The 16,661-nt window shown below is 37.1% G+C and overlaps 1 protein-coding gene across 1 annotated transcript; it reads left to right on the forward strand.

Moving 5' to 3' along the window:
• Positions 1 to 13,706: 13,706 nt before the first annotated feature.
• Positions 13,707 to 16,248, forward strand: LOC104889664 (protein ACCELERATED CELL DEATH 6). Its single transcript, XM_048640033.2, has 3 exons — positions 13,707 to 14,133; positions 14,717 to 15,258; positions 16,002 to 16,248. The coding sequence occupies exons 1-3, from the start codon at positions 13,936 to 13,938 to the stop codon at positions 16,102 to 16,104; spliced, it is 843 nt and encodes a 280-aa protein (XP_048495990.1). The 5' UTR covers positions 13,707 to 13,935; the 3' UTR covers positions 16,105 to 16,248.
• Positions 16,249 to 16,661: the final 413 nt, after the last annotated feature.

Below are 16,661 nucleotides of genomic sequence, written 5' to 3' on the forward strand. Positions count from 1 at the left end.
AATGAGTTGTCCCAGAAGAAAGTCCACATCATGTGCCTTTTATAAATGTTTGTGTACATGATCTATATTCTATCACGCCTTCCATTAAGAAAAAGGGATGGATGAAATTCGAATTCATGACCTTTTTGTCACGCTGGCTCTGATATCATGTCAAAAGACCAACTCAACCAAAAACTTAAACTGATAGTTGATGCTCCAGAAATACTCTATCACTCATCGCATCCCCGTGCCGAAATTTTAAATGTGTATTTATCGTGGATTATCTATCCGTTGGATAATAGTATGATAGCGAACATTATAAAAGCAGACGATGTTAGGTGTGTGATCAATGAGAGAATCGGATATCCACTCCAAGGCACGGAAACTACGCTTTCCTATTAGTTTAATTTCGCCCCTCTAGGATCACCGGGTTAACACGAAATAACTAATGAGATACAATGGAGAGAAACAATCCACTTAGATGATCTTCTAAGTGAATCAACAAGAACTTGTGTTTTTGTGTTTGTGAAGAACACTCAAGAGAAGATTGCAAGTTTTCTCTTAAGCTAAGCAAGAAGTATTTGAGAGAGTATAGAATAGAAAATTCTGATTTTCTTCTAACCCTTCACTCATAGGAATCCCAAGGTTTATATAGGAAGAATAAACCTTTCATTGACTAGAGTAGTTAATCCATAACCCCCATTTTAATCACCCATCAAAGGCCTTTAATCAGCTGATTTAAGGACCTTAAAGGTCATTAAAATGAGGCCATAACATCACAACGGACATAAAACCGTCAAGGCATCTTTTCGCATTCCAAGGCAGAAGACACGTCGCGACTCGCGAGAAGAAGCTCGCGAGTCGCGAGGCGCTGGTCGCGACCCGCGACACTGTCGCGACTCGCGACGGCACTGTCGCGACTCGCGACGTCGCGACTCGCGTCGATCGCGATCTGTCGCGACTCGCGGCCAGTCTTCTGTCTCCCTTGGTTTATCAATGCGTTTTGCCACTTGATGCACTCTAGCCTTTTGCATACTAGACCTCCTCCTCTTCTAGTACATACCCTTATGAGTTTCAAACCCATTACCCTATAAATGTTCCAACAATCCTCCTCCCATTTATAGGGTAATGTTGAAAAGTTTTTCAACTTGCTATAAATCGCAAACACACATGTTCATGCATCATGGAAATATCTAACGATTGAATTTCCATTTAGTAAAAGTAATCTTTACAATAATTTAGATCATAATGATAGACAAAGCTTTGAATCATATAACCATTACAAATTATTGAAGTTACTAATACACACAAACATAAACTAGGTTCTTAAAACCTCCGACACCTATGAAGCCTTGGTGTCCATATCCATTCATAAGCATTCCAAGTCAAGCCTAGACTTGATGAAGCGGCCAAACTTCTAGCTTACATAGGTAAATCTTTCCGGACATGCTCCTACAATTGAGCACCTTATCAAAGATTTATTAAGAATAAAATTCAACCTCTTTATCATTGTAGCAACAAGCACTAACCTCGGGATGTATTAAACAAGTGCTCCCAACCTCTTAGAGAAGTACTATCCTCCTTGAATTTGAGATCTAACGTTGTATTAGACATCAAATAGAGTTTTCCTTCACCATAGGTTGATCAATAGGCTTAAGACCCATCCCTTTGTTCATTTTGTTCACTAGTTCCCTTGACAACGGTTTTGTAAACGTATCCGCCAAGTTCAAACTAGACCGAACAAAATTAATAGTTATACAACTATTCCTTATCATTTCCCGCACATAGCTATGTCTAACTCCAATGTGCCTTGACTTGCCATTGTAGACTTCACTATATGCTTTAGCTATGGTTGATGCACTATCACAATGGATAGCAAGAGGTGACATTGGTTTCACCCATAAGTCCACCTCACTCAACACATTCCTTAGCCATTCCGCTTCTTGGCAACAAGAAGCCAAAGCAATGAATTCCGATGCCATAGTGGAATCCGTTATACATGTTTGCTTCTTGGAAGCCCATGAAATGGCACCTCCTCCAAGAAGAAACACCCAACCACTAGTGGATGAATAATCTTCCTTATTCGAAATCCAACTAGCATCCGAGTAACCTTCTAAGATAGAAGGTTCTCTATTGTATGTTATGACATAATCCAAGGTCTTATTCAAGTACCTTAACACTCTTCTCAATGCTTGCCAATGCAACATACTAGGATTACTAGTATACCTACTGAGCTTGCCAATAGCAAAGGCTATATCCGGCCGAGTGCTAGTCATAGCATACATCAAGCTTCCAATTAAGCTTGCATACTCCAATTGTGAAATTGGAGTACCACTACTCGGAACCAAGTGAATACTAGGATCCATAGGAGTAGCAAAATGAGTCGAATTTGACTCATTATACCTCTTGACCACTTTCTCAATATAATGAGATTGTGATAAAGAAAACGACCCTTTCCCTCTTATTATTCTAATACCTAGAATAACATCCGCTTCACCCAAATCTTTCATGGAGAAGCTAGAGGAAAGGAAGACTTTGGTCTTTTCCACTTGTTCCAAATCAGTCCCAAAAATAAGCATATCATCAACATATAAGCAAATTATAACTCCTTTACCGTTATTATCAAATTTGCTATATACACACTTATCGGACTGATTTATTTTGAACCCACTAGACAACACAACTTCATCAAATTTTTGATGCCATTGCTTAGGTGCTTGTTTAAGACCATACAAAGATCTAACCAATTTACAAACTTTAGTTTCTTGACCTTTAACCACAAACCCTTCAGGTTGATTCATGTACACTTCCTCCTCCAATTCACCATTAAGAAAAGCAGTTTTTACATCCATTTGGTGAATTACTAGACCATGAATCGCAGCTAATGCTATCAATAGTCTAATAGTAGCTATTCTAGCTACTGGAGCATAAGTATCAAAGTAATCGATACCATATCTTTGCCTAAAACCTTGGACCACTAACCGGGCCTTATGTTTTAGTATGGTTCCATCGATTTTCTTTTTCCTTACAAAAATCCATTTACAACCTGGGGTTTGCAACCGGGAGGTAAATTAGCTAAAATCCAAGTGTGATTACCCATTATAGAATCCATTTCATCATTCACTGCCTCTTTCCAGAAAGCAGAATCATGAGACTTCATAGCCTCATCAAAGGACCTAGGATCCTCCTCCATATTGTAACAATATGAAATTTGAGTCGAAATTGACTCCCTTGACCCTTCAACTAAATATAGTTGAAAATCCGGTCCAAAAGATTTCTCTTTTCTAATTCGTTTACTTTTCCTAATTTCCGGTGTTGTAGTATCATGATCATTGAAATGTCATCTACAACATTGGAACTAGTACTAGGTATCATGTCCTTTGGTCTTGGAATCGATGAGAATCTAGTCTCATCAAATATTGCATCCCTTGACTCTATCACGGAGTGAATAGAGACAAAGTCATTGGGCTCAATGACATAAAACCTATAGGCTTTGCTATGTACCGCATAGCCTATAAAAATGCAATCAAACGGTATCATGTCACTAAGGGTGTACATTTGATGAAATGGATAGGATATTTCCAAATCCAGTCCTTAATAAACTAGACTTTACTTTTTTAGTTTGAGTTCAACCCAAACTTTTTAAAATTCCAACCTGATTCGTGTCCAAACAATTGTCTTAAAATTTCGAATCTAATCCAATTCAATTCAAAATGTTAATGAGATACTATTTTTTACCGTTCAGGTCTAATAAACCTTATATTTATGAAATAAAAAAAAATCTATGTGATTCAATAATAAATCATGACGAAAAACCAAATCAGACTTTCTAAGTCTTACGCCAAAGTATTTAAGTAAAATAAACATACTACAATTGTTTAAGATACGATCATATGAGCGAAATTTTGTCCTACTTTTAGTATTAAAACTTAAATATGTATAGTACTAATTTCTACTTTTTGGATATGATAATTATGTATAGGTATATATGTTTATTATTTTTAGTACTATATATGAAATTTTTTTTTGAAAATTTTGAGCTTATATATATAGCTGGACTTTAGATTTCAATAAATAGGTCTAGTCTAAATGCAATTCTATATATTTTGAATTAATCAGAGGCCGAGTTCGATCCAAGTTTAGTCGAAGTTTAATCTAGTCCCACAATTTCGAATTCGACTAAATTGGATTTGACTCTCGACTTTTTTGAAATCTACTTACAACTCTACATGTCACTTCATAAATAAATAAAGAGAGTATGGGAGAGTCCATACATCAGAAAAATAAATTTGAGATCAGAGGAACAATAATGTGAGAGTAGATTGCGAGAAGGGGAGTTTATGACTCTTATTAGTGTTGCAAGAATTACATGGAAATATGAAAATAAATGGAATTGATAAATATTTTGACTACTAATTATTTTGAAAATGTAGATGGAGGGATAACCGAGAATGCCATACAAAATGTACGAATAATTTCATGTAATCTTATGAGTAACCCAATTAATTCATACTAGTAACCTCATTTATTTATACAAGCAACTTCAATTAATCATACGAGTAATCTCATTTAATCATACGAGTAAGCCAAAGGTTGACAAAAGTAACCGCATTTATTTAAACGAGTAACCTCATTCATTTATAAAAGTAAAGTGATTAGTAACCTCATTTATTCAATGAGTAACCTCATTTATTCAATGAGTAACCTCATTTGTTCACAAAAGCAACTTCGTTTTTTCATACGAATAACATCACTAGTTCACAATATTAACCTTATTTAATCATACGATGACCCTATTTGATCAAGTAACCACAATTGTTCACAAAAGTAACCTCGTTTTATTATATGAGTAACCCCATTTTTATCATATGAGTAACCCAATCAATTCATATTAGTAATGTCATTTAATTTATGAGTAACCTCATTTAATTTTATGAGTAACCCAATTAATTCATACTAGTAACCTTATTTATTTATATAAATAACTTCAATAAATCATACGAGTAACCTCATTTAATTATACGAGTAACCTCAAAGGTTCACAAAATTAACCGCATTTGCTTATAAAAGTAACCACATTTCCTTATAAGAGTGAGTGAGTAACACCCTTTCATTGCTAAAAGTAACCGTACAATCATACAAGTAACTCCATTTGGTCATAAGATTAACTTCATCTGTTCCTAAGAGTAACTCAATTGTTTATAAGTGTTTGTGCATAAGGGTCAACTTAAAAAGGTCATATCTCACAACATACTTAATATTTGGGAAGATTTAAGTTGGAGATGAAAATTTGGCTCAATAGCTTTCCAACGCCTAGTCAAAAGCTCAATCCCGATAAGAAAGGAGTGGGATATGATCATTTAAAAATGAGTTGACAGGCTGACAGCGTGTTGCACACGCGACCACACCTGGCCTGTAATTTCGCGTGTGGCCGGCCACACACAAGACGCGCTGTATCATATATTTTTCTCTTGCACTTTTATTTGAACTATTATCCCCACCTCCTATTTGTTGTACTGATGAACATGCACATTTCCATTTGTTTTGCAGATGACAAAGAAATTTGTCGATTGTTTCTTATAAAAAAGCCAGAGCTACTATACACAAATGGATTCTTAATACTAGACACATGGGCTGATGAAGGTAAAGTTTGGCCATTTGAGTATCTATTAACACGTGATGATATCATCCCAAACATAAGGAGGATTGTATTCAACATATTCTTAGAAAAAGACCCAGAAACTGGTAAAAACATTTTTCATACACTTGCTCGTTCTTCTAGTACAGAAGAAAGTATTCAAATAGCAAAACTCCTTATGAATGTGTACATGGAAGAAACATCAAATGATCATGACATAACAACACATGCATCAAGTTCAAGCATCCCATCAAACCAGTTATTTCCATGGTTATTAGTGACTGAACTTGGAAGTACTCCTCTGTTGACGGCCATAGCTTTTCGGAATGAAGATTTTGCCTCATATATCTTATCATTGGATAACAATGCTATAATAGAGTCGCCGTATAATTGCCTCCATTTAGTCGTCATGGCAGCAAATCCTCAAGCTTCATATGTTCCAAAACAGAATAAATTGGAAAAAATTGCATTAGAGATTCTAGACGTGATTATTCATAAAGGTTGGAACCACCTTATAGTTGATGGTGATGAAGCGGGGCTTGCCATGCATAAAGCACCATTTTGCGGAGGTGAGTAGTTAATACTTCTTCCGTTTCTTCTTACTTACAACTGTTTGACTTTTACACTATTCACCAACTCTATTTAGTTTATGTTTGGTGGTTTATAGTTAAGGAAAAACATATTCACGTGGGATCTTGTTAGATTCGTCTGAATGTATATTTTCTGAACATATACTTTTTATAATTTTTATTTATCGGTAATTAAACTTATTGATGGTTGAAAATATGCATTGGCAAGCGTGAAAGTCAAACTGTTGCAAGTAAAAAGAACAGAGAAAGTATTTAATATGTTGTAACATAAATCCTATTATCAACACTTGCCTTTGCATTTTGAAATTTGTTCCTAAAATCTAATATGACTGTTTTCCCTCTGCTTGTGAAAGAAGCTAACACATTGTTAGTGATTGATTGTTCATTAATTGCATCGGTCACAATAAAACTGACAAATTTTATTTTCCTGAAACAGAATTTTTTTTGGAAAGGTTAGTTACACTATTTCCGGAGCTATTGGAAAAATTGAATGAAGCCGGAGACACTGTGTTACACACATGGATAAAAGAGGTAGGTGAAGAATGGCCATTTAGATGCATGTTTGAGAGCAAAAATATCGATCGAAAATGGAGAAGTCGTCTCATTAAACTTATGTTTTTGTTAGACGACAATCAACACAACCCTTTCCATATTGCTGCAATTTCTACTCACAAAGATACTCTCAAAATTGTCAAGTTCTTAGTAGAAGCTTACAAAAAAGAAGTTCCTGATTATTATCGGTATAACTCGTTTATGCTTCCTTGGATACGATTTAATTCGAAAGGTGACGCACCTCTACACTTGGCCATACTACACAAACAAGACGAACTTGCAAAATATATAGTGTCACAACTTGGTAAAAACGATATAGGTGAAATAATAGATTTTTACACCCCGGAGTACAAAACTCTCTTTCTTGCAGTACACAATGATTGTATTCAAGTGACCAAATACATAATGGAAAATTTAGATAAGGAAAGGTGGCTCAAATATATCAAGAGTTCGATTGACGGGCGAAATATCTTGCATGTTGCTTTAAGTTGCAAAGGTTAGTTTTGCTATATCCATTTCTTTTATTCAATAACTACTTGTTTTTTTTATAATTCATATGAGTCACGAAAACAGTACAAAGTACAAAGAAGGAGAGGGAGGATTCAAACTTGTGAGGCTTTGACCTATCATTCACAGCACCTCAATCTTAACCACTAGATCAAGACATCCTTAATATTACTTATTTGTGATAGTGTTAATACTATTTTTTGTTGACTGAACTTAATACCATAACTTATTAGTACTTATTTTTTCAGTTCCTATACCAAGCTGGAAGTTGTTTTGATTTGTAGAGATCATCTTATATACTGAGAAAAGTTCTCATTCTTTGAACCAAAATCTTAGTTACAATCAACCTTAGGGGCATCTTGCATTGAGGTTAATGCATTAAATTTATGATAGTCTTAATTATTATTAGGTCATCAGTAATCTTTCTAGCTCTACAGATATCTCTCATACAACTTACAAGATTGTCATAGTTTCATCTTGTTCTAGTATCAGAACAGTGATGGTCCTCTGTTGTGTCCGCTAGTCATGGAGGGGTCGTCCGTGAGGAGCTACCTGCAAGGAAACAAACGTGAACTATCCTCGGGGGATGCGAGGAAACCTCCTCTACGCTCAAGTCAGTATTGTGGCCGCTGAGGTTTTAGATATCAGATAAAGTAGAGAGATAAGGAGAGAAAGTAGTATGTAGTATGTACCTGCGAAATAGTACCACTTGGCTGTTTATAGGAGCTATTCCTCTGATAGATCACAGACACCTTGACGATCCGCTAACATACTTGGGTTATAATTATAACCATACACATTTAAAATCAAACGTACATGGAGTAACTCGTCGATCTAAATGTTAAATTTTTTTAAAAAAAAACTGGCTGGATGGAAAAAGAATAAGAAACAGAACATATACAAAATCTAGCAATAATATGTTACTGAATAAATCTGCTTGCCGCAGTGGTAGGCTTGCTTTTCTTAGTTTCCGAAGAGACAGAAGTCTCCGATTCGACTACCTGTGTAACATTTTTTTTTGTTACTTTTTGTTCATTCTCTTTGTTAGACGTATTAAGAATATGAGGAATACTCCCTTAGGAGGCTTGGTATATTATTCACACTATATATATGAAGAGTACAAAACCTACTTAACATAATTACATGAGCTCTAATTAAGGAGACTAAATATATTACATATATTTACTCTAATACACCCCCACAGTTGGAGCAGGAGGAGGACGGATGCTCAAACTGGACCGAAAATCTGTGAACAAAGGTTGTGGAAGACCCTTGGTGAAAATATCAGCAAACTGAGAAGATGATGGCACATGAAGAACACGTATATGACCAAGGGCAACCTTTTCACGTACAAAATGGATGTCCATTTCCACATGCTTAGTGCGTTGGTGTTGCACAGGATTATGAGACATATATACAGCACTAATATTATCACAATAGACGACGGTAGCCCGCTTCAAGGGACAATGAAGTTCAAGAAGAAGATTACGAATCGATGCCGTCTCAGCAACCACATTAGCCACACCCCGATATTCGGCCTCAGCACTAGATCGAGACAAGGTAGCTTGTCGCTTAGAGGACCAAGAGATAAGATTATCACCAAGAAACACACAGTAGCCAGAAGTCGAGCGACGAGTATCGGGACAGCCGCCCCAATCTGCATCAGTGTAAGAGACAAGGCCCGTCGCAGGAGCCGAGGAGAAGTGCATGCCATAGTCAACAGTACCCTTAAGATATCGGATGATACGCTTAAGAGCATGAAAGTGAGGCTCGCGAGGAGCATGCATAAATAAACACACCTGCTGAACGGCATAAGAGATATCGGGGCGAGTGAAAGTAAGATATTGGAGAGCTCCAGTAAGCTGCCTATATAGAGTAGGATCATCAAGAGGCTTCCCACTAGTAGCACTAAGCTTAGACTTAGTATCAACAGGAGTAGCAGCAGACTTACAAGAAGTCATATCAGCACGAGCAAGAATCTCCATAGCATATTTTCTCTGACAAAGAAACATGCTATCCTTGGTACGAGAGACAGAAATACCAAGGAAATAAGACAAAGGACCAAGATCCTTCATCGCAAACTCAGAACTCAGACGAGTAATGATATGAGTGCGTAGAGCATCAGACGAGCAAGTGAGGATGATGTCATCCACATAGAGGAGAAGATAAGCTGTATCGGAGCCCTGCTGAAATATAAACAAAGAAGTATCACATTTGCTGTTATGAAAACCCAAAGAGAGAATGTAAGTCGCAAATCGCTGATACCAAGCCCGGGGAGCCTGTTTTAGACCATAAAGAGACTTCCGAAGGAGACAAACATGTTTAGGCTTGTCCGGATCAACAAACCCAGAAGGCTGATGCATGTAAACTGTTTCCTGAAGATCACCATGAAGAAAAGCATTCTTCACGTCAAGCTGATGAATAGACCAGTGTCGAGAAACAGCCAAACTCAATACAGTACGGATAGTAGTAGGACGAACTACCGGACTAAAAGTCTCACCACAATCTACCCCAACTTCTTGACTTTTACCATTTGCCACCAACCGAGCCTTATATCTCTCAAAAGTACCATCAGATTTCTCCTTGTGAGAAAACACCCATAAGCAACGAACAACATTCGCATCAGGAGGACGCGGAACCAAATCCCAAGTATGAGTGTCAAGCATAGCATTATATTCATCACACATGGCGTTATACCAGTTAGGATCATCAAGGGCACGTAAATAAGAGCGAGGAATAGGAGAGATATGTGGTGTAGAGGCAGCAACTAAAGCAAAGCTAGCATATTTAGAGTTGGGTTTGATGATTCCAGATTGAGAACGAGTCCGCATAGGATGACCCGGTGGCTGGTGAGGCTCAGAGGGCAAAAGAGGAGAATGAAGGGAGGAAACTGGGCTGCCAGGAGCGCTATTGGGTGCGCGAGAGAGGCCAGGGGCTGCTGGGCCCAAAACCGGGTGGGAAGAGGAAGGGAAATGAGGGCTGTGAGGAGAGTTTGGGACTGACGCAGCAGGCCCACAAGAATCCAAAAGCACAGAATGCCCAGCACGTAATTCCGTGCCAAAAGTAGAAGGATTAGGAGCAGCATTGGGAGCCTGTGGATCCGGCCCAACGAGAGACAGAGAATTGTTTGGGCTAGGAGGGAGGTGGACCACAGAGCTAGTGGGACGAGTAATAATAAGTGGAGGGGACTCAACATCAGGAGTCAAAAAATCATAATCTGATGATTTTGGAGTATAGGTAGAGGAATTAGGAAAAGTAAATTCATCAAAAATAACATGTCTTGATATGATTACTTTATTGGTCGCAAGATTGAGACAGCGATATCCTCTATGAGAAGGGGGATAACCAAGAAAAATACACGGAGTGGAACGGGGACTCATTTTGTGGGGAGAGGTAGAGGAGAGATTAGGATAACAAAGACAACCAAAAGTGCGAATATGATCATAAGAGGGTGTTTTGTTAAAAAGAATATGCATAGGAGTGAGATTATTTAAGAGACGAGTAGGACGAATATTTATTAAATATGTCGCCATATGTAGAGATTCTACCCAATAGGAAGGAGGGAGAGATGCATGAAACAATAGACAACGGCAAATGTTATTGAGAGTGCGTATCATACGTTCTGCTTTGCCATTTTGAGAAGACGTATGGGGACACGAATGGCGCCAAATCATGCCATGGGTAGAAGAAAAGAGAGTGAAAGACTCATTATCATACTCACGTCCATTATCACATTGCAAAGCTTTAATAGAAAGACCAAACTGAGTCTTAACATAAGTATGAAAACGCACAAAAGTGGAGAACACATCAGATTTATTTTTGAGAGGAAATACCCACACATAATGAGAAAAATCATCAAGAAAAAGCAAATAATACCGAAAACCTGTAGGACTATTAAGAGGATATGTATACAGATCGGTATGAATAATATCAAAAGGAGCATAAGTCTTAGTCAATGAAATAGAGAAAGGAAGACGACAATGTTTGCCTAATTGACATCCATGACAAACAAAAAGATTCTTAACACTATTACATTGAATAAGTGCATTATTTTTAAGAAAACTAATAACTTGATCTCCAGGGTGTCCCAAACGATTATGCCACACTTGAGGAGATAGAGCAGCAAACGCTAAAGAGGATGAAGTGGATGGAGTGGAAGACACTGGATAGAGATTTCCCACACTATTGCACCTGGTCAATATTGTCCCCGTCCGTAGGTCCTTCACAGAAAAACCAAACGGGTCAAATTCAACAGAAACAAAATTATCAGAAGTGAATTGACGGACGGAAACTAGATTTTTGATGATATTAGGAGCGTAGAGAATATTTTTGAGAGTGAGGGAATGATTGGAAAGAGGAAGGGAAGAAGTGCCTGAACCTTTAACTGGTATTTTAGAACCATCACCAACCAATATGTGAGAATTAAACGTACGCCAATTGACAATAGAAGAATCAATACCTGAGTTATTCATAAGATGAGATGTGGCACCAGTATCCATGTACCAATTGGAGTCCGGAGGTTGAAGAGACAAAGTGTTGAAAAATGTGGGCAATTCGGTTGGTTGAAAGCTGCCTGGAGCAAGGAGAGCTTGTTGTGTGGGCTGAGACACACGTGGACTAGGGCCCAAAACCCCTTGTTGCTGACCCGGAACATGCTGCCACTGATTTGGAGGGCGTGATGGATATGGGCAAGGTGGATACATCATCTGCTGGGCCCATTGAGAAGCCCAAGGAGAGAAATAAAATTGTGGGGCTTGATTTTGAGTAGCACCACGCCCCTGTGACCCAGAATGGTGGGAATTATTTTTCCCTTTATACTTCCCCTTGAGTTTGCCATAACCATTCCCATGCTTGCTACCACCTTGACGGTTGCCACCAACACCACCAGGGGCCACCTGAGATGGCGGTTTTGACCCAGAATCTCCAACCATAAGAACCACATCATTTTGTGGAGAAGAGACGTCGGTTTTCTCGCGACTCACGCGATCCAACTCAAGCATGGAACACGCCTTATCAAACGAAGGAAGAGGAGATGATTGCTGAATAAGGGTTGCAACCATTCGGTAGTCGGTTGTCAATTTACCAACTAGTTGAAGAACTAAACGCTCCTCAGAAATAGGATGATCGATAGCCGCAAGTTGGGTAGATAAGGCCTTAAGAGCCTGACAATAATCAGCAAGAGATGCAAATTGAGAGAGATGTATAGTACCAAATTGGTTCTCGAGATGCACCACCCGAGTACCCTTATTATCTTGAAAAATATTACGTAACCTTTCCCATGCTTCCAGTGCCGTGGATTTGTCGTCCAAAATTTTGAGAAGGAGGTCAGTAGTGATTGTGCCATACATCCATTGGCAAACAATGGCATCTAAACGATCCCATAAAGCATCATCAATGTCCTTTGGTTTCGGTACCGTGTTGTCGATGTGATCCAAGACGTTATATGCCTTGGCGGTGTTGCGGAAGAGTGTTGCCCAGGGAGTGTACTGAACCTTTTCGACATCAAGAACTAAAGGGATCAAGGCTTTGACGTTTGTAACGCTCAAAGCAGGATGAAAAGCATGGCTCACCGAGGAGGGAGTGGCCTTGGGTGAAGAAGGACCTTCGGGTGCCATGAAAGAAGGGTGGAGGAAGAAGACAACGGCGCGACCGAGGTTTAACGGCCTGATACCATGTTAGACGTATTAAGAATATGAGGAATACTCCCTTAGGAGGCTTGGTATATTATTCACACTATATATATGAAGAGTACAAAACCTACTTAACATAATTACATGAGCTCTAATTAAGGAGACTAAATATATTACATATATTTACTCTAATACTCTTATTTCTTTTTTCCTTTTTCTTTTTTCTTTTTTCTTTTTTCTTGTTTTTCCCCTTTTTCTTTAATTTTCCCTATGCTCTAATCTTTTCCATCTCCCACTGTTGCACTTGTAAATTTAAACAATATAATACTTCATAGTTCATATTACAACAAACTTTATTCTAAGAGTGAGAAATTTCTTTGGCTTTAAAACGGTTGGATACGATAGAATAGTACGATACGTAGAGTTTCTATGGGAAGAACTCTCTCATAATGTAAGTATAAAGAATATAGTATTATGAACCATATAATAATAATAGGATTATAAGTGTAGTTTAACGTTAACTATGTTCTAACTTCTAGTATTATGAGCCGTTATTTAATTAATTATCTTACGCTACCGCTAATTGAAAATCCTAGCTCCGCCACTTGATGTGAGTTATACTCTTAACATTCCTCCTCAATTTACCACAAGAAATCATTGTTAGTATAATGCTGCTGATTTATTCTTTATGCAAAACATGAAAACAGATACAGAATTAGGCACATGGCTTATTCACCAAACGCCAGAGTTCATCATCGAACCAGATAACGACGGAGATACATTGGATGAAGCATTTAGTGCCGGTGCTACATGGTTTATAGAAGAAATTCTGAAAAAATATCCTCCAATATTCGATCGTGCACCTTTATGTTGGGTGAGAGCATGTGAGTATGGTAGATATGAAACACTTAAATCATTCATCACAAATTATCCAAGAGATTTTAGAGAACTATGCATACAAGTGGAGGACTCACCTTTACATCATATCAACAGACTTCGAAGTTTAAAAGAGTATGAATCATTTCTTAACATATCAGACATGAAAGGTCTTATCAACCTTCAAGATTCTGAAAAGAATACACCTTTGCACAAAGCTATAGAGAAACATAACATACATTTGACAGAAGCATTACTTGGCCTGGAAAAAATAAACTACACCATCGAAAATAAGGAGGGGAAAACAGCCATGGATATGTTGGCCGAAAAATGCAATGGTGGTGATCTTATAATTAGATGGGTATGGTTTCTTGTTTCGAAATCTTTTCTAATCTTAGATACTCCCTCCGTTTCACAATATAAGGCACGCACGATGTTCGAGGTCAAACTTTGACCGTTAATTACTCTCAATTTATGTTGATAAAAAAATTTAAAAAATAATATTATTATAGTATTTTTCAATACGAATCAAACGGTATAATTTTTATTTATCGTATTTGAGAGATATTTGTGGTCAAAGCAAATTTTCGTAAAGCGTGAATGTCTTATATTTTGAAACAGAGGGAGTAATCTGTTATAAAATGCATCACTTGCTGTTCTTGTTTCAAAATAGTTGTACCATTTGCTTTTTCACGTACTCCAAAAATGTACTTATTTGGACATTAATATCACTAATTGGGTATAAATAAAAATTATAAAAAGTTGATATTTGGAAGACTCGCATTGATACGAATTTAACAAGATCCTACTTGACTAATGCTTGTCAAAATTGATTGATTAATAGTGTTAATATGTCAAATGGTGCAACTATTTTGAAACGGATATAATTGGCTTTGTTTTAATACGTACACTCTAACCATTTCTTGTGAAATATTACATTATAGGATGCTATGTGCCAAAGGATCGGAATCAATCCAAGGATAAATACATCATTCTTTCAGCAACGCACTGATTTACTAGAAGTGCGAAATTCGCTTTTTGTGGTGGCGGCTTTGATAGCTACCATTACATTCGCTGCTGGATTTACTCTCCCTGGTGGATTGAATCAAGACAATGGAGAAGCAATGATGGCGACGAAGGCGGCTTTCTTAGTGTTTTTGATGGCTAATACACTAGGCATGTGTACTTCCACATTGGTGTTGATATGCCTTATATGGTCCTTAGTCCATGATAAGTCTTCCGAGGTTCCGCTGCTATTAATCGAAAAAAGCATGTATTTACTCATGGTAGCAATTTGCTCCACCTTATTGGCTTTTATGACTGGAGTGTTTGTTACTATATCCCCACAGAACTTATGGCCAACCATTGTTGTTATCATCATGTGCTCTCTCATTGGAATTTTGGTTGAAAGGAATCTATTGCAAAAAGTCTTAAGGATTCGTCCAACAAAACGAGTGATGGAGCACCAACAACAGAGGATCTTTTGGTAAGCTTTAAATTATCTAACATAATTTTATGTACATCAATACGTTTTGAAATAAGTGAAATACTTGTCTATTTTACGTGACAACTTTTTGAGATAATCATTTCATTCATTCATCATACACCTTGGTGTACTATGTGTATGATACTACCTCCGTTTCCTAAAGATCTTCCCTCTTTCCGTTTAAGTACGTTTTCAAAAGATCTTTTCTCTTTTACTTTATTCCTTATTTGAAATTTTTTTTCCTTTTTCCCCTCTCATGTCCTATCATATGGTCCACCATTACATTATTAATTTAATTTTACTCCCTTTCTCTCTCCTACCTTAACCCCTTTTTATTTGTTTATTTATCTTAACCTCTTTCTCTCTCCTACTTTACTCACCCCACACCCCATACAATGGATCACCCCATACAATGGATCTTCCTTGGTATCCGTAGAAACAGTAACAAGGAAGATCTTTTAGGAAACGGAGGTAGTACTCAAGACCAATTTTGCTCATTTGAAACTCTGTTTTTTACTATATTTTGCTCATTTGGATGATTTCAAACGAGCAATGAGCAAAAAATTAGCATTTGGTGTATCATACTCACGGTACGCCTGGTGTATAATACTTTTTTAGATGAAGTATATCTAATCAAATAAGGTATCAAGAAATATTAATTCTGCTATGTTTTTTTATTTTATTATTATTTTACTTTGAGAAAGTAAAAACAAAAAATCTACTTGTATATGTGTGTATTGCAGGGGTGTATCGATTTTGAATGCTTGCTCAGCCTTCGTAAAAAAACTTCAATTCCAACGGAAAAGGAAGAATGAAGAACGTGAGGAGACTTCGAGCCTTGTCTGAAACATAAACGTGAGCAAACTAACATAAAATGGAGATGTCGGTAATATTATATCCGCGGCTGAGATGGTTTGTAAAGGTCTCATTATACTTTTTTTTTTCTTAAACAAGTGTTATACTGTTACATTGTTAGTTTAACATTATTTAGCAACTCACTTTAACTCTATTTTCTCATTATATATAAAGATAAAATATAATCATGTAGGATATTGTTAGATTTGTTTCGATGTATACTTTCATAATATTCAATTTTTTATGATATTCAATTTTTTATGATATTTACTAGTGCAAAATCAAAGATATTAATGAAATAAGTGCATTGGGACACACATCTTGGAGTTGAACTCGAGCTCGCTGGTATACACTAACCTCCGATTCTAAATAAGTGCAACAAAGAGAAGTGATCAACACACAATGACACAATTGAATGTTTGTAGAGAGAGAATGTTTGGGACCACCCTTATTATGGTAAAAAGATAATTAATTAAAATAAAACAAATTGATTAACACAATTCATCTATCTCATTCATCCACCAACTACCCATTAGCCCACCACCTAC

The sequence above is a fragment of the Beta vulgaris genome, chromosome 3 (genome assembly GCF_026745355.1).
Source record: "Beta vulgaris subsp. vulgaris cultivar EL10 chromosome 3, EL10.2, whole genome shotgun sequence".
Taxonomy (NCBI): domain Eukaryota; kingdom Viridiplantae; phylum Streptophyta; class Magnoliopsida; order Caryophyllales; family Amaranthaceae; genus Beta; species Beta vulgaris.